The 17,801-nt window shown below is 37.7% G+C and overlaps 3 protein-coding genes across 3 annotated transcripts; 1 reads left to right on the top strand and 2 right to left on the bottom strand.

Annotated features, from left to right (window-relative positions):
- Window positions 1–1,114: 1,114 nt before the first annotated feature.
- On the top strand, window positions 1,115–3,750 carry MONOS_5692 (putative dolichyl-diphosphooligosaccharide--protein glycosyltransferase subunit STT3B). The gene is made up of 2 exons (XM_067875864.1): window positions 1,115–1,285; window positions 1,401–3,750. Exons 1-2 carry the CDS (start codon window positions 1,165–1,167, stop codon window positions 3,596–3,598), a joined length of 2,319 nt encoding a protein of 772 aa, XP_067719310.1. The 5' UTR covers window positions 1,115–1,164; the 3' UTR covers window positions 3,599–3,750.
- A 124-nt stretch (window positions 3,751–3,874) lies between these two features.
- MONOS_5691 (uncharacterized protein) lies at window positions 3,875–7,208 on the bottom strand (the record flags this gene model as incomplete). The annotated part of the gene is made up of 3 exons (XM_067875863.1): window positions 3,875–6,749; window positions 6,915–7,116; window positions 7,191–7,208. 3 exons carry the CDS (start codon window positions 7,206–7,208, stop codon window positions 4,000–4,002), a joined length of 2,970 nt encoding a protein of 989 aa, XP_067719311.1. The 3' UTR covers window positions 3,875–3,999.
- Window positions 7,209–8,069: 861 nt separating this feature from the next.
- MONOS_5690 (uncharacterized protein) lies at window positions 8,070–15,215 on the bottom strand (the record flags this gene model as incomplete). The annotated part of the gene is made up of 2 exons (XM_067875862.1): window positions 8,070–11,867; window positions 12,966–15,215. The coding sequence occupies 2 exons, from the start codon at window positions 15,213–15,215 to the stop codon at window positions 8,070–8,072; spliced, it is 6,048 nt and encodes a 2,015-aa protein (XP_067719312.1).
- Window positions 15,216–17,801: the final 2,586 nt, after the last annotated feature.

Consider the following 17,801-nt stretch of genomic DNA (forward strand, 5'->3'; position numbering starts at 1 on the left):
AAAGGAAACATTACAGAAGAAGATGAAGAAGAATGAGGTGAAATGACTTGATAAGCTTCTTCCTTCGAATATCTGCTCGTAACTCCTTCGCCCAATGTATTTTTATTTTTGTAAATATCCTTTTTGCAGTTTAAGCTTTTCTCTTTATCGCAAGACCCAAACCATCGCAAGGAAGAAAAAATAGTTTGCTTTTTTAAATTATTCAAAGTACAATCCAAGTTAGTGTTTCTAATTCCAACAGAGTCAAAAGAATTCATCATGTGATGAATTATTGTTGATGTTAAGCAAGCTTTATATTTGGGATTATTACAGTAATATGCGGTGCTGGAGTTTTGATCTGTAGCTGTTGTTATGGCCATAACATTTATATCTTCAGGTAATAAACCATCAAATAGACTTGATGAATAGGCTGAATCAACAAGAATAACAAGTTTTCTGAACATTTTCTTTTCATGCATTTTCTTGAGTATTGAAATAAGTTCATCTGCATATAAATGAGGCCCATTTGGAAAAGATAGAAATCCAGGAGCACCTCTGTCGGAAAAGAAAATAAAAACATCGTCTTCCTGATTGCTTTTAAGAACTTTTTGTCCGTGCAATGAATCTCCCAGTAAAACAGACTTAAAAATTTGTGCATTAACGTTGTTTTCTCGATATGATATAACATCGCTTCCGAGAGAAACGTCTGGGCCATCTGGTTCATTAAATATTTTCCCTGGAAATGGATTTTGCCTGTTAAATGCAATATCATCGTGCACCATACAAATGATATTTTCATTTTTTATTCCATTTTTTAACAATAATGAATACATTCTGCCAACATCAGATTGATGCCTGTAATTAGAAAATCCTTTTGAACCCGAAACTAAAACAGCCCAATTTATTCCATAATTTACAGAAACAAATATGCACAACAGTGGCACCCATGTAATCATGTTCAATTTCTTTCTTTATAATTTTCAAAAATTCACCAATATTTTGATCTGCAGTTATAATTATTTTCTGAAATTGATAATTATTAAAAACAATCCCATACGGTTATAAATTGAATTTGTTAACCAGCAATAGACTCTTTATCATTTCATGTGGATTTTTCATTTTCGAAGTATATGCAAGATCTATTAAGATCGAAAACAGAGACTTTTGCCTTAATCCATTTGAAACATGGAAACGCAAGCATCTGTTACTAATTATATCTCTCGAAGAATTGAAGTCCTTGTGTTGATTGTTGCTTCAATACTGGCATTTCTTCCTCGTCTGCTGTCAGTTTTGAGATACGAAGCAGGTTTGATATTTTTTCATTTAACAAAACATTAAATGAAAAATGTTGATTTTCTATTCCAAAATTACATTGCATCAAATGACTTGATGATTTTTATTTGCGTAATATCGCTGATTAGTTATTCATGAATTTGATCCATATTTTAACTATCGTTCGTCTCAATATCTTGTTGACGAAGGTATCTACAAGTTCCACAACTGGTTTGATGAGCGTGCATGGTATCCTCTCGGTCGTATTGTCGGAGGAACAGTTTATCCAGGACTTATGTGGAGTGCTGCTCTTGTGTACAAATTTATGGAATGGATTGGGTTTCCAGTTGATGTAAGAATTTCTTGCATTTTAGTTTCCCCAATATGGGCCTCGATGACTGTTCTTGTTACGTATGCCCTCACGAAAGCTGTGTGGAATAGGCATGCTGCACTTATAGCAGCAATGCTTGTTTCAATTGTTCCCGGATATATGTCACGTTCAGTTTCTGGTTCATTTGATAATGAATGCATTTCTATTTTTGCATTGCTTTGGGTATTTTATTATTGGATTCGATCAGTCCAAACTGGTTCTATGTGGATGGCACTTTTATGTGCAGGCGCTTATTTTTATATGGCTTCGGCTTGGGGAGGATATGTGTTTATTATTAACCTTATTCCTTTGTATGTTCTTGTGATGTTGATTTTTGGCCGTTATTCACGACGTCTTCATATTGCATACACATCGTTTTATGTGATGGGAATTCTTTCATCAATGCAGATCCAATTTGTTTCATTTATGCCCGTGCAATCAGGAGAGCATCTTGCATCATTTGGCATATTTGGACTGATGACGTTGATCGCTTTTCTTTTATTCTTGTACCGCTCTATGAGCAGAGAAGACTTCATGAAAACTTTGAAAGTTGGAGCATCTATCCTTGGAGGAGTAGCCTTTGTTGCAATGATTGGTTTGTATTACACTGGATATATCACTCCTTGGACAGGAAGATTTTACAATTTGTTGCATCCAACGTATGCTAAATCTCATATTCCCATTATTGCATCTGTCTCCGAACATCAGCCAACAGCATGGCCTCACTTCTTTTTCGATCTGCACTTGAACTCGCTTTTGTTTATCGCAGGAATTTACTTTATCTTCAAAAAAGTTAAGGAAGAGAAGTCAGTTGCCACAGCAGAACACGATCACGATGCTGCGGAGGTTGAGGCGAGAAAGGAGCAAGCAGCAAAGAATGATGGATTAATGTTTGTTGCTGTGTACAGTTGTGCTTCGCTTTATTTCTCAGGCGTGATGGTTCGTCTTATGCTTGTTTTGGCACCTGCCGCTTGCATCGTGGGTGCTATTGCAATTTCTGAGATTCTTTCCGTTATTGCTCGTAGAGCAATGAGATTTGCCAATGGTTCACGCGTTGGTTTGAAAAATTCAACAGATACTGCAACAATCAACAGCACCATTACTAAGAACGAAGCAAATTCTGTGACAAAGAGCATCAATTCGACCGAGTCATCTTCAGCGTCTCGAAGCTCATCAGATTCGAATCGTCTTCCTATTAGAAGAACAACTTCAAAGCCAAAAAGCTTGATTTCTCTTCAGACAGTTCTTCCGTTCGTATCCTTAGGAATTGTGAGCGTATTTTTGATGATTTATGGCCTGCATTGCATATGGGTGACATCAAATGCATACTCATCACCTTCAATTGTGTTTGCGTGGTATACAAATGATGGAACTCGCGTGATGATTGATGATTTCAGAGAGGCATACTCATGGCTGCGTCACAACACAGACGTGAACGCTAAAGTGATGTCATGGTGGGATTACGGGTATCAGATTACTGCGGTTGCCAACAGGACCGTCATTGTGGATAACAACACCTGGAACAACTCACACATTGCTACCGTTGGTACAGCTATGTCATCAACAGAAGAAGACGCATGGCCAATTTTGCAATATCTTGATGTTGATTATATTCTTGTGCTGTTCGGTGGAATGAGCGGTTATTCTGGCGATGATGTGAACAAATTCCTGTGGATGGTTCGTATTGGTGGCGGAGTGTTCCCAAGAATTGTAGAGGCAGACTATTTGAGCAAGCGGGGCGAGTACCGTGTTGACAGCGAGGCTGGTCCAGCGTTCTTGAATTGCATTTTGTACAAAATGTGCTACTACAACTTCGGACAGATTACCACACGTGCTGATAAGCCAGCCGGGTTCGATCTTGCAAGAAACCAAGTCATCGGAAACAAGGATATCTCATTTGAACATCTGGAAGAAGCATACACAACTCAGAGATGGATTGTGAGAATTTTCAAAGTGAAGAAGGAAGAAACTTTCTAATATCGTTAAACACATTCTTGAATCAAATCTCTCCATATTTTTTTTATCTCTTTTTGATCACATTATTTGCCTTGCGTATCATGTCAACAATATTTGAACTTATTCTATTTTTCTTTGATGATTTAAAATAGTGAGCCTTCTATTTCCAGTCATTATGTTTATTTTTATTTCTTCAATTTGGAAAAAAATTATTTTTTTTAATAAATATAATGTAAGTTACAAAAAGGTGAAAACAAACTGCTTCAACAGTTTGCTGTAATTGCTTGCCATTTGAAATTTTTGGCTTTTTATGTTCCTATTCACAATCACATAAAAATTAAAAAAAAGTTATAATTTTTGCTTTCTCAGTTTTCATAGGTTAGCATTTAGCACGTTCCACCTTTTTGACAAACTTTGACAATTCATAATTCAGGAGAAGAAGGAAGCGAGGGTGGCTGTGAATGAGGTGGTGAAGGAAAATCTTCAGATGCTTCATCCTCAAATTCAGCATCAATCTGATTTTGCATTTGCTGGACTGGCTGATATCCTGCAAATATTCCTGAAAAAGGAGCACTGACGTTTGAATCTGAATTTTTGTGTTGATTTAACAGTGAAGGAATTACAAAAGCAGGAGGAGCGCTTCTATTTTGATTATAAGGACAAAAATCAGAAAACTTTGGTCTGAACATTTTTGGATCAAATTCGGATGAAACAGATAATGAAAGACCATTCGATAAAGCAGAAGAAGCAGAATCATTATGAAATGATGCAAAATCGAGAGAAAAATCAGACTGATTCAGTGAGGATGATGACGAAGATGATAAAATTGAAGATTTTGATGATTCATTCGCTTCTGTTTCAGACGGCAAAGAGGAAGAAGCAGCAGACTTTCGTGGAGCAAGCAGATTTACTCTTTTGAGGAATTCCTTTGAATGTTTGTATTTCTGGTAAAGCGCTGATGAAGGTGTTGGAGGCAGCGGAAACCTGGGCTTCCTGAGGATAACCAGTGCTGAAAATGGTGATGATAGAATAGACTCGCCGTTTGCTGGTTGTGTGTTGTGCTTTTGTGTTCCTTCAGGCAAAGGCAGTAAAGATGTTTGTGCATAATTTGATGTTATAGAAGCACTGCTGTTTTCTTTACTGCTGTCGAGCAAAAAAGCTGGAGGGATTTCTGGATACACAAGCAGCGGCGATGAAGGCTGCTCCAAATAAGGCTCGTCGTCTCTCATTCGGCGCTCGGCTGCTCTTTCCAACTCGGCAAAAAGAGGAGATAGAGTATTTGATGAATGGTTTGGTGGAAGAAAAAAATGACTGCTAAAGGAAGATGGTTGTGCTGTGCTTTGGTAAGGGGGTGCGTTTAATGGCAAGGAAGATTGAAGATTTAATGAAGGAAATTGAGATGGGCAAGGGTGATGTTGAGATGCGAAAGTTGGATGTGGAAAAGGTTGGACGTCTGAAATAATTGGGGGTGGAACAAGAAAAGGATAAGGCATTTGAAACGGAAATGAGTCATTCAAAGGCGCATTCACCGGAAAAGTATTGACCGGTAAGAAATATGAAGGAGAATCACTAGGAGGTGCAGAAGCGAGAGGAAGAGGATTAAAGGCACCAGAAGGAATAGGTGGAGGAAGAGGCTGGAAGGAGATTTCAGAGAAGGAAGGTGGGCGTGATTGTTCGGCTTGTGGTAAAACAAATGGTTGTATAACATGAGACGAGGAAGAATTAAGTGTATTTTCTTGGATGGAATCTAAATGTAACATAGCTTCATTGCCTGTTGTATACTCTGTGCTTATTTTATTCATAGTCGAATTATTAGTGCAATTTTCGAGAATAGGTACTCGAGATGCATCAGAATCCGTTTGCATGAGATTCGCATCAGTAGAAGAAATTAATTCCGGGTTAGGAACAGAAAGTGGAGGGAAGAAAGAAAGTGGAGGAGACAACGGATAACTCATTGAAGAAAAAGAAGACGAAGAATAGAAAGGATCTGCACCAGTAGGAAAATTATCGTTTTCCGTTGGATGATACAACAGCTCATTTTGACTGTTTGAAGGATCAATCTCTTTGGGATCTGCACTTTCGTCAAAAGAAAAGGAAAAAGAGGAAGAGGAAGAGGAGGAGGAGGAGGAGGAAGAGGAGGAGGAGGAAGAGGAGGAGGATAATGAAGAGAATAATGATGAAGACAGCGTGTCTGCCAGATAGCCCTTTTCTATCAGTTTCTTCAGTTGTTGCTGCTGCTGCATCTCTCGTCTCTCTTCGTCTTTCTTCAGAATAAGCTCCCCTCTCTCACGCGGAGTCAAAAGTCTCCTCTCCTCTCTGCGCTGCGCCTTCGCCAGCTGCTTCAGAAGTTTCCTTCTCCTCGCCTCTTTCTCCTTTGCTGCAAGTTCTGCATGTTCCAAGTCGTGCAGTTCGCACTGCAGCTCTTCCACAGTTTTTGGTTCAGTTGCCTTTTTCTCACATTCCTTGCTGTGTTCTCCTCCTCTCTTTCTTTTTCTGTCTGTTTCGTTGTCTTTTTCTTGACTCTCCTTTTTTGTGGTGTTTTCGTTTCGTAGATGTTCCTCTTCAGCGTCGTCCCACATTTTCGCTTCCTCCTCGTCTTTAATGTGCCACTTGCGAAGCCAAATTCCAAATTCCTTGTAAAAATTGACCGAGCTGATAATTTCGTTTCTAATGATAAGGCGGCTCTCCCGTTTCATCTTCCTTTCCTTCCATTCCATTTCTTTGGCCAATTTTGACAGTTCAATATCTGGATCAAATGAATCATCAGATTCTGTGCATTCTCCAGCAAGGCAACCAGATTTCTGTACCGATGCTTCTAATAAAAGCTTCTTCCTCTCCTCAAACCGCGCCCAATCGATTTCCAATTCTTTTTCCGCTTCTCTTCTAGTCATGTCGTCTTTGCGCCATTTTTCTGTTACTCTGGACGCAGCATTTCTAACGTCCATGGAACTATCTGCATACCTGTATGATCTATTATGCATTGCAGAAGATTTTTCAAAAAGAGTGATATGAGAAGGGCCAAATTTAAAAGGATCTTGTAATTTGGATTTTGTTGTTGAAGAAATAAGAGTGGAAAATGATTCTGTTGAAAGCTTATCAGAAGAATCAGAGTCTTCAGAATAGTCATTATCCAAACCACTTACAGAAATTGAAAAAGGAACTTTCGAGGACTCTGTAAATGAAGATGAGCAATCAAGAGAATTTAAAGGCTTTTCATGAATGGATTGTGGTTCAAAACGAAAAATTGAGGATGTTAACTTGCTATATTCGTTTGACTTTTCATTCTCTAAAAAGAATAAAGAGCTAAAAATGCGAAAGAATTACTTATTTTGCACACCACCACACAAAGAAAATGGCTTTGAATAAGAAGAAGATGAATTTCTTTTCAATGAAGTGTGAGAATCACTAAAACTCTGTCGCCTGTCATCCGATAAAGAAGTGTAATTATATTGCAACATTGTATACGACTGATAGCGCAAAGATTCTAAAAATTTATAATTACAACAATTGTCTGATGAATTTTTTTGATTTTCTGTTCTCTTTATATATATGGAAACGGAAAAAAATGTTATCTATAAGTTATCCTTAAACAAATGTTTAATTGTTTTCAAACCATGTCTGTAAAGCACATTTTCCGAATTTACATTATCTAAAAATGAAAAAGGTATAAAGGTTTATCTGAGAAAATATATATATTTGTTCATTATTTTTATATGTGCATGCATGGATGGACGGATGTGGAAATTTTGTAACTCTGAGGAAATTGAAGTTTTTTCACGAATAAAAGAGAGAATAAAAAAACTCTTTGTTTTTGCTAATGATTATTTTAAAAAAAAGAAAAGCATGATGTCAAAGTGATTGTGTGCAATGAAAAAAAAAATTTGTAATCCAGCACGGCTGAAAATGGAACCTAATTTGCAATGTCAGTTTTTATTGGGTTGCAGTCCAAAAAACAAATTTTTAACAAAATTGAAAAAAAGATTTTGTGTTAAGGATGTTTTTATATTTGATTATTCTGGCAAAAAAAGTGTTTTCAAAGCTGAATGGAAATCATTCACTCTTCATTTCATCCAACACGATTTATTATTGATGATCGAGGTGGATGGAATTCTCTTATTGCGAATTTTTGCTGTGTGAAATGAAAATTTTAAAAAATATTAAAGTAAACGAAATAGAACATTCCAGCAAACAAATTTCAATACAAAAATAACATTCTGTGCTCCGGTTAGGAAAACTCCATGAGTTCAAAGGAAAAAAGTGAAAGCCTCATCATGGCTCGGGACGAAGAATGCAGCGAATGACAATCCACTCCCGAAAGCATGAATATGATCGGCAACGCAGTTTCTTCTCAATGAGACATTAACAAAGGAAGGAATTGTTTTCAAATGAACATTCAATTCTTCTTGCCAATATTCTCTTGACACTACTTTTCAATTCTCCAAGCTTCTCAAATACATTTTATCATATGAAAAAAAGAAGAAAAAAATCAGTATCATTTTATCCGAGTGAAGCTCCCATTTGTGTCTTCGCTGTCTGCCTCTTCACATCTCGATCCATCTCCAATATCCAACGCGTCTGATGCGGTCACAAACATCGACCCCATCGGGATCTTCATGAACAGCTCACGTTTCACATCCCCCAATGTCACCCGCTCATCCCAACCCTGCACTACGCACTTCTCCTCCAACATCCGAAGACTGCTCCCTCCCATCTTCTCCACCTTCGGCCGCTCTCCATTCACTATCTTCTGCCCTGCCACCTCCGCCTCATACTCCCCAAACGGAACTTTGAGTGTCAGACACTCCCACAGCATCATCCCAATCGCGAACACAACTGTCTTCTTCGTCGCATGCTTCTTTGTTCTATTCAGCAATTCAGGTGCCTTCCACCTCAAACACTCATTCCTGTTATCCTCTTCATCTTCAAACGCTGATGAGGGCAGAGAATCTCTTTCATCACCATCATCACTGGTAGATGTCACAACTGTTGATGAAGATATTGAGGATGAGTCTGAATCTGAAGAAGAGCAGTCAGAATGCATTGCAACACAAATGACCATGTGTTCAGAGAACAGCACAATGAGCGGACTCAAATTGGCAAGTGACTGAAGCTTGTTCTCCATTTTATCAAACGAGTGAAGAGCAAGATTCGCAACCCAAAATAGAATTTGGGCAGCTGTCATCTCCCTCTCCTGCAGAGTGCCAATTGCCATTTCCTTTGTCTTATTCCTTCCATGAAGCAGCATGAACAAAGAATCCCTCAGATCCACAATTAACTTTTCATGAGGAGATGAACAGGCAATCGCATCCACCAGATTCGACATTGATGAGGTGGTTGGACATAGATCCTCTCCACGAACAAATGTTGAATCTGAATCAGTCGTTGAAGTGGTCGAGGTGGATGAGATGGATGGTGATGGAGTCTGCTTTCTAATTTCCTCTTCTTCAACCTTTTCCAACATCCATTCTGGAATCTTGTCTGAATCTCTTCCTAGGATATATTCTGTTGATCCGCTCTCACTCAACAAATGCTCCGATGACTCGGAGTGTCCCAAGCTTTTCTCGTACACCCTCTTCTTGATCCTCTCTTCGTTCTTCTTTTCAGCTTCTCTCTCCGCTCTCCTCCACTGCTCCTCCGGTGACATCTCCATCGTCACCATCTCAAATGCTTTTGGATCCTTCTTCACTGAATCATTCACTATCTCCCTCAGATCTTTATTCTCAATCTTTGCTCTTCTCCATCTGACAGCCAAAACAATAATGACTACAAGCAGTATTATACAAACAATGCATGCAATAATCACAATAATAGGCCATATCGATTTCCCCTCTTTTCTTCCTTCAGCAATCCTTTCATCTCCATTTCCTTTGTGTTCACTTCTGTTTTTCAGAATCAGCGGAAATGTCTCTGCCGATTGCTTTCCAAACAGAATCGTCACTGACACCTCTGTTTCATCTGAAGCCAATGAAATATTTTCTGATGGAACTCTTCCAATCACTTCATTTTCTGATACAAAACTGTCTTCCTCAAAACGATATGTCTCAACCAGCTCCACATCCCCTGTTTTATACACAAGTCTGAATGACAAGTCACAGGGCACAAAAAGAGATCCCTTGAATTGGATAAAAATCTTGCTTCCACTTTCATTCACAGAAACCTCTTCCAGTCTGGGAATGAAGAAAGGCGATGGTCTTTCTCCTGCTATTCCTCCAAGTGTGCATCCATCATTAAGAATCCAAAGCGATGAGTTATCCTTCAATCCATCTCCGCCTTTCAAGCTCGAAATGGTCAGTGAGGCAGAATCTGAACAAATGATGTTTCGACGGAGAGAAGGATATTTTTCGATGAAAGGATTGTTGTTCAAAAACTCTCCTTTCTCGATTGTCACATCGCCAGCCGACACCGAAAATCCACCTGATGAAGCATTCGAAATTGTTGTGTATTTCATCACCATCGTTGAATTCGTTGAATGGACAACCGATCCATTCCATTCACATATTTCTTTCATGTCATTTTCATGCTCCAATAACGCTTTGCTCGTTAACAAACCTTCAAATTCACACATATTCAAATAAGCATCTTTCATGTTGATCACTTCCATGACCCTTCCTTTGTCAGACAGAGAATAACATTTTGTGCAGGAACAGTTTGAAAATTCAAAATGAGCAGAGGTTGAAGAAGCCGAAAGAACAGAAGCTCCTTCTGAATTCCTTGAGCAGTTGTCGAATGACGAGCTTCCAACAGATATTGTTCCTGAAGATGAACTGCCAATTGCAAGGATGCAACCATCTGACAGCTTCACTCCATCCGCAGATACTCCATTAATGGACATTATTCCACAACTGCCAATCTCAAACACATCTGCTGTTGATTCAATCTCGTCCAGTTTCACATTCGTCAACGAAATCTCATCTCCACTCAACAGAAATGAAGGCTTCTTGAATGAAAGGAGTGACACTGAGCAGTTGTCAACATGAACAATTCCACTTTCAATGCTCAGCAACGATGAGTTGAGAACAACAGGTTGAATGCTGTTTGACTCACCAACTGATGAAAAATCAACAAATGAAAGGGAAAGTTGGCCACTTGTTTCATGAACAACAGAACTGCCTGAAAATGAAAACGACTGGCCAAAGTCCAATTTCACACTCTCAATCCGAACTTTCCCTGATGTTGTGATAACATATCCTGCATCATTAACAATTGCAAAGCTCAGATGCACCAAAGCAGCTGGAGGAGATTCCAGAGGATGGACAACAACATCGTGAATGCTGCATTTCCCTCTCATCGCTGTTTCCTTTGATATCAACAGCTGCGAGTACGACGACGGGATGATGTGCTTCACTCCCACGTTCAATGACTCACACGGCCCATGCAATTCTCCACAGGAATTGAAATCAGAGTGATTCTCTGCACAAGCCGACACAAATATCGTCTCGCTCTGGTATTTCACAACCCTTAGAAGAAGATCCTCTTCCCCCTCAAACGAGTCTGTTGAACAGCCCCACATCGCCAGCTCCTTCACAAAAGGTGCTCTGAAATCCAGCAAGAACTGCTCATCAACTATCTGTGTTTCGATTGAGTGGCATCGAACATACACATCTCTCCCTCTCAACGCAGTGTTGTCTTTGAAGGTGAGATTCGACAGCACAAAGCTCAGAGGATGCTCAGCCACTGAGCAACACTCCAGAAACAGCCACCCACCTCTTCCTGTGGTTGAGCAGAAACACTCAGAAATCGTGCTAAACGAGCAGTCGAAGCTTCCTCCTTCATTCAACATGCAAAACATCCCTCCTCCCTTTCCACACTTCAACCCTCCGCATCTCTTCATTGTTGTGTTTCGAATCGCCATTTTCAATGGCTCATCATCATTGGCATTTCGAATGATGGGAATATCATCTGTTGTGTTCTGAGTGACTTCTTCGAATGAACTCCATTCAATAACAACATCTTGTTCCTCTTCATTTTTCTCTCTTCTTGAACTCTTTGATATTTTCAATCCGCTTGCTCCTTCCAGCTCAATGCTCTTCATCGTTAGATTATAAATGTTCAAAATCGTTGTTGATAACACAGAAACAACATCATGTGAAAAGCCGAGTGATTGAATTGACACCAATTCCAACACCACTGTCCCTCCATCTGCTTTGATCAGCCCATAATTCATAATCTCTCCCTCATTGTTTTCTTCATTTTTTGTGAATGAGCAGTCTTTCACAGTCAACAATCCCTCGCTTGATTCAACATGCATCAAATAATTCACTCCACTTGTGAATGATGAAGGAATCACAAACTTGATCAATTCAAAATTGGTAATTCCACAAATCTTCATTGCTGCTCCTTCTGTTCCTTCAATTGAAGAGTGACATTCCAAAGAGCACACATCGTTATCTTCCGATTTTATCGTCACCCCACTGATATCAACACTCTTTTGAAGAATTCCTTTTCCATTGATCTTGATATTCCTTTCGTTTCCTTCAGGCAATCTCGTTAATGAATGGTCGATTGACAGGCAAGGATAATCTGAAAGTCCACAAATGCACACATCTTTTCCATCACCCCCAACAACGATCTCTGAGCCAAATGTTCGCCAGAAATAGATCAGTGGGATGGCATTTGTCCCATCATCTCCATCAAAGCCGCTCAATGAATCCAACGAAATATCAGCCAGATGCTCAGACACAAATGGAAGTGAGGTGTTTGTGATGCTCTTTGTCAAGTTGGATGATTCAACAAACAGATTATTTCCATATCTCGCAGCATTTGGCTTGTCTGTATCAAAAACAGGAGATGAGACCACAAATGAAGAATCGCCATCAATCAACTTCAGCGCCATCCCTCCGCCAAACCCACTTTTCCCTTCTTCTCCAGCTGGTGCTGAACATCCTGTGAATGTGCATGAAACAATATTCATTTGAATGTTTCCTTTCAACTGGGCATTGATAGCCCCTCCTCTGCTTCCATCATCCAACACAGAGCATCCATCAAAAACACACTCTTCAATATTTATTTGTGTGTTTGCATTATCATCATGGCTGTTGCAAATGCTCACACACCCTCCACTTCCAGCTGCTCTTTCGATTTCTGTGAAAGTGCAGTTAGCCATGTTCGACCATGTGGTGATCATTAACTCCGCATTTGTCCCACTTCCAGACAGTGAGATCAATGGAATTGTGCTCAAGATGATTGACGAAGCAGAGAAGAAATCAATAACCAACGAACCAGAATCAACAGATAAGAACAGGCATGCTAATTCTGATGAAGGATCTTGAAGAGAAATAGAGCAATGAGACAGAGTCAGTTGTGACGAAGATGAAACGAAAGTCTGGTGAAGAGGAAGAGAAGATGGAAGAGAGAAGATAAGTGCTGAAAGCACTGTTTCCACTCCAACTGTCACCATTGCTGTGTTTGTTTCTGTGGTTGTATCAGAAACTGTCCAACCACTCTGATCATCATTTCCTCTGATTTCATGTTTCTGTCCAGCAAATGCCAATTCATCACTCATCAATATCATTCCATTCACAACAATTTTCTTTTCTCCTGTTTGTCTTGTGAGGGAGTGCTTCATTGTCAAACAAGGAAACTCGACTATTCCACAATGTGAGTGATTGGATGCCTCGACGTTGCTCACATATATTTCTTCTGGGGTGGGGAGGAGATAAATGCACAGAGGAATGGCCACACTCGTGTTTCCATTGTCATATCCCCTCACTTTCTCAAGAGAATCCAATGAATCTGTAACACATCTGATGTTTTCTGATTTTGCCGTTTCTTCCAGATTGGGTGAAAGGACAAAGATATCATTCCCCCATTTAGCTGTGTTTGTTCCAAAAGATGAGGATATCAGGAACTCAGAATTTTCGTTCAATAATCGAAGAAGTATTCCACCCCCAAGACCATTGGAAGCTGAGCAAAAGCACCCATCAAAGGTCCCGCCTTTCACTCTCACTTCATTTTCATTCCCAACACATAGCATCATTGATCCTCCGTCAGTAGATGTTCCGCTTCCACATCCTTCAAAAAAACAAGAATTCATATCAATGTTTGCCTTATCGTTCGAAAACAACATCACAGCTGCTCCGCTCGTTGTTCTCTCAATCCCATCAAACGTGCATTCTGATAGTGTTAATGAAACTTCATTTGTTAAAGAAAGCGAAAACAATGAATTTGTGGAAATTGTCTTTGCCAAGTTCACATGTTCCATCTGAAACATCCCATTCTGCACATTTATCAGCTCTCTCGTGAATGCTATTTCTGTTGATTGCCCACTTCCAATAGATATATTCAGTTTGTTGATGCTCATTCCTCCTGCTCCACTTATCTCAAACAGCCTTGATCCACGATTGTTTGAATGGACTGGATCATACACAAGAACAAAGTCTCTGGTAATTAATGTGCCTGTTGAGACTGAAAAAAGAGACAAACCAGATGTTTTAAATTCTATTTGAACTGTTGAACTCAAATCACTCCGGCCATATATTGTGAAAGAGTTTGTTCCACAATCCACACTTTTGGTTTCTGTAATCGTTCCCGAAAACACCTCAATATTTGTTACAAAATCTGGAATGAGTTGCGTGAGGCAACGGCTGATGGTGCAACATGAATGGATTTTATCCAACCCACATGCAAATGTGTCACGACCTTTTTGCTGTAAATCAATCGAAGAAACAAATCTGGTATTTCCAAAATCGTTGTGAAGCCATTCGCTTCTATCTGCAATTTTTGTGAAATCAGAACTGACTCTGTTTTCTGTTTGTCTTGTTGAATAACAGCTTGAATCAATATTGTTTTTTGTTGAAGAATGAAGAGCAATATCGTGTCCTCCTTTTGCACACAAATTATTGTGGAAAAAACAGTAATAAAATAAAATTCCGTCATTATTTGAATAAATATTTTGGCACACAGCGCCACCTCCGCACATTGAATGGCAATTGCAGAAATGGCAGTTTGAAATGATAACTTTATCCACAGGACCCCAATGCAAAATTGCTCCCCCTGCTCCATCGGATGAACTATTACATTGACAGTCATCAAAAAAAGAATTAATGATACAATTTTTCTGTCTTTGAGTTTTTGTTCGATAAACGTATATTGCCCCTCCATCGTCGCCCGAAGAACAGAAATTAAATGTGCAATCATCAACCATTGATTGAGTGTTGATGTTCTCTGTCTTTATTCCTCCACCACCACTATTTGTTTTAGAAGCTGTAGTGCATTGAATAAATATGGTATGGATCACAATGCATTCTGCGATATTTAATGCAAATATTCCACCTCCATTTGATGAGGATGCGTTGCATCGTGCGAATGACGAATTTTCAACAGTAAGAATGGCATTTTCATTGTCATGTACAAAAAGTGCACCCCCTTGTTCGGCTGTGCAATCAGTCCATTCGCACAATGAAAATGTTTGGCTTTCTGTTGTGTTCATTTGCTCTTTTTTCTGAAGGGCATTTGTTTCTCTTTTTCCGTTGCTTATTGTCGTGTTTACACAGACAAATTTCTCTGAAGAAAGCGATCCACTCGAGATTCCTCCTTCAAAGACATTCACACAAGAATAAATGAGGCAGTTCTTTATAGAACTCAGAAAACATGAATGGGATATCTGATAATCACTGTTCTTGTCATATTTCACAGACATGTTCCTGAAGGCACAGTTGGAAATCTCTTCACTTTTGCTCTTTCCAGACAATAGGAAATAGTCTGATGATGAAACAGTCAGATCTGCAACGGTGGAATTTCTCAAAACAATAGAATTTGAATCATCAGATGAAAATATGAGACTGGAAGGATTCAGATTCTTTTGGGAGATCAAAGTCATGTTTGTGAAACAGATTGACCCACTTTGCAAAAGAATCGGAGATTCCGATTTTTGGTGGGAAATGCAGGAATCCATCGTTAGAGTTGATTTGTCTGTTATGAGCACACATGTTAAAGAAGAATATTCGACTGCTATATTTTTCAGTCCAATTGAAGAATTAGTGAATCGTAAAAATGTGAAAATCACTGAAGAAATTCCAAACTTCCGTCTTTCCACGCCAGAGTAAGTGTTTTGATCGTTATCGAGTTGCTTATCCGTCCTTTTATGATATTGTGCATTTACTGATTTGATTCCTTGTGAGTTAAATTGGGTATTATTTAAGTTTATCAAAGCACTAATATCTTTGTTCTCCACAAGAAAATTTAGTGGAATATTTTGTGTTTTCGTTGGAATGACAAGGAGGAAGCTTTCAAAAAGAAGGAAGACAAGATTCATTATCAGGAATAAAATGAATGTTCTGAAGAAAAATATTATATTCATGATCAATAATTTCAAATTTTTTTATTAAATGCCATAATAATAATTTATTACTGAAAAAAATCAAGGTTCCAAAGAATTGAAGGATCAATATTTTTGTATTTGATGATATGGGGAAAAATATTTCTCTTCAGGCATATTCATTGAAAAATGATGCACTTTTCATTGATTTTCTAAGTTCAAAAAACACAATAAAAATGGGTCCATTTTTTGATATACGCAGAATGACATTAAACTTCATGTTATGATTTCACTGATGCCTGTTCACGGATATGAAAATCAAATTTATTTTGAAATCTGAGAAAGCGAAATAAAGTTATGAGTGAAGCAATTATTTTGTGCTTTGTGTATAAATGCTTGATAGATCGTATTTTTCCCCATATAGCATAAAAAAACCTTCTTCTCTGTTGATTAATACAAAATATCAAATATCTTTGAAACAAAATATGAAATTTCTTTGCATTATTTCATTTCTCAAAAATTCAAATATCTTGTTATCAAAATTGTTATCTTCAAATATTTATTTTTCTCAAAGAACATCTCGTTAAAAATAATTAATATTCTTTTCTAAAAAAATGACGTTGTTAGTGCTCTCTAGTCTATCCTCGAAAAAAAGTGATTTTGCTGATTCAATTTGAATGTTTTCCTTTTCAAATATTCCATTAAGCTTTTTTTTTAAGAATATATTTCATTTCCTCTTCTCTCTCTTGACTCTTTGATAGGGACAACTTTTTTAATGGGACTTTTTTCTTTATTGGCACTTTTTTTGTTTTTGCATGCCAATCATTCAAAAAAGCTCGATGAACCTCAACACTTGGATGAGGGTGTTTATAAAACAAATACATTAAATTACCTGTTTGTTTTTTAAATTATATTTATTTTTCGTAGAGATATAGCAATTTTTTATTTATTTTGTAGTGGCTTTTTTCAGCCGAAGAAGCGTTTCACAAATTTTTGAAATACATTTTTTAAAACTACTAGCATTATCATTTTTATGTTTAATATCTTAAGTTAAGCAACTTGTTTTTTCTTCATTTTTTCACATTTCATTTTTTAATCAACATGCGAACACAAATTTGAAAATTTCTTTGCTATTAAAATGAAGTGTTAAAAATTAAAATATGGGTAATTATTTTTGAAAAGTCGCAAATGTTTAATTTACTAATAAATCAAAAATTTCATATCTTGATCAAATTTCGGTTCCCGCTCATGCAACTTCACCAAAGCGGAGGATGTAATTTGACAATGCTATTTGATACATTCCTGTGAAGTTGCATGAGCGGGAACCGAAATTTGATCAAGATATGAAATTTTTGATTTATTAGTAAATTAAACATTTGCGACTTTTCAAAAATAATTACCCATATTTTAATTTTTAACACTTCATTTTAATAGCAAAGAAATTTTCAAATTTGTGTTCGCATGTTGATTAAAAAATGAAATGTGAAAAAATGAAGAAAAAACAAGTTGCTTAACTTAAGATATTAAACATAAAAATGATAATGCTAGTAGTTTTAAAAAATGTATTTCAAAAATTTGTGAAACGCTTCTTCGGCTGAAAAAAGCCACTACAAAATAAATAAAAAATTGCTATATCTCTACGAAAAATAAATATAATTTAAAAAACAAACAGGTAATTTAATGTATTTGTTTTATAAACACCCTCATCCAAGTGTTGAGGTTCATCGAGCTTTTTTGAATGATTGGCATGCAAAAACAAAAAAAGTGCCAATAAAGAAAAAAGTCCCATTAAAAAAGTTAACCCTGAACTTATTCGTTGAAAGTTGGGGAATACAATACTCATGGTACGTAGTTCACACAATATTGTTCCATCAGAATCAAATTTCAGCTTTGCAATGAAGTTGTTTTGCAAAAATGTTTGGCATCTCAAAAATAATTACAAGTATATATCTTTCATCTTTTGCATGC

The sequence above is a fragment of the Monocercomonoides exilis genome, assembly GCF_001643675.1.
Source record: "Monocercomonoides exilis strain PA203 chromosome Unknown scaffold64-419423, whole genome shotgun sequence".
NCBI lineage: Eukaryota > Preaxostyla > Oxymonadida > Polymastigidae > Monocercomonoides > Monocercomonoides exilis.

Bases quoted from the DNA above. Each gene is read 5' to 3' on its own strand.
- MONOS_5692 (XM_067875864.1), top strand. From the start codon at position 1,165: ATGGAAACGCAAGCATCTGTTACTAATTATATCTCTCGAAGAATTGAA. The intron at 1,286-1,400 runs GTTTGATATTTT...ATCGCTGATTAG, and splicing joins AGTTTTGAGATACGAAGCAG to TTATTCATGAATTTGATCCA.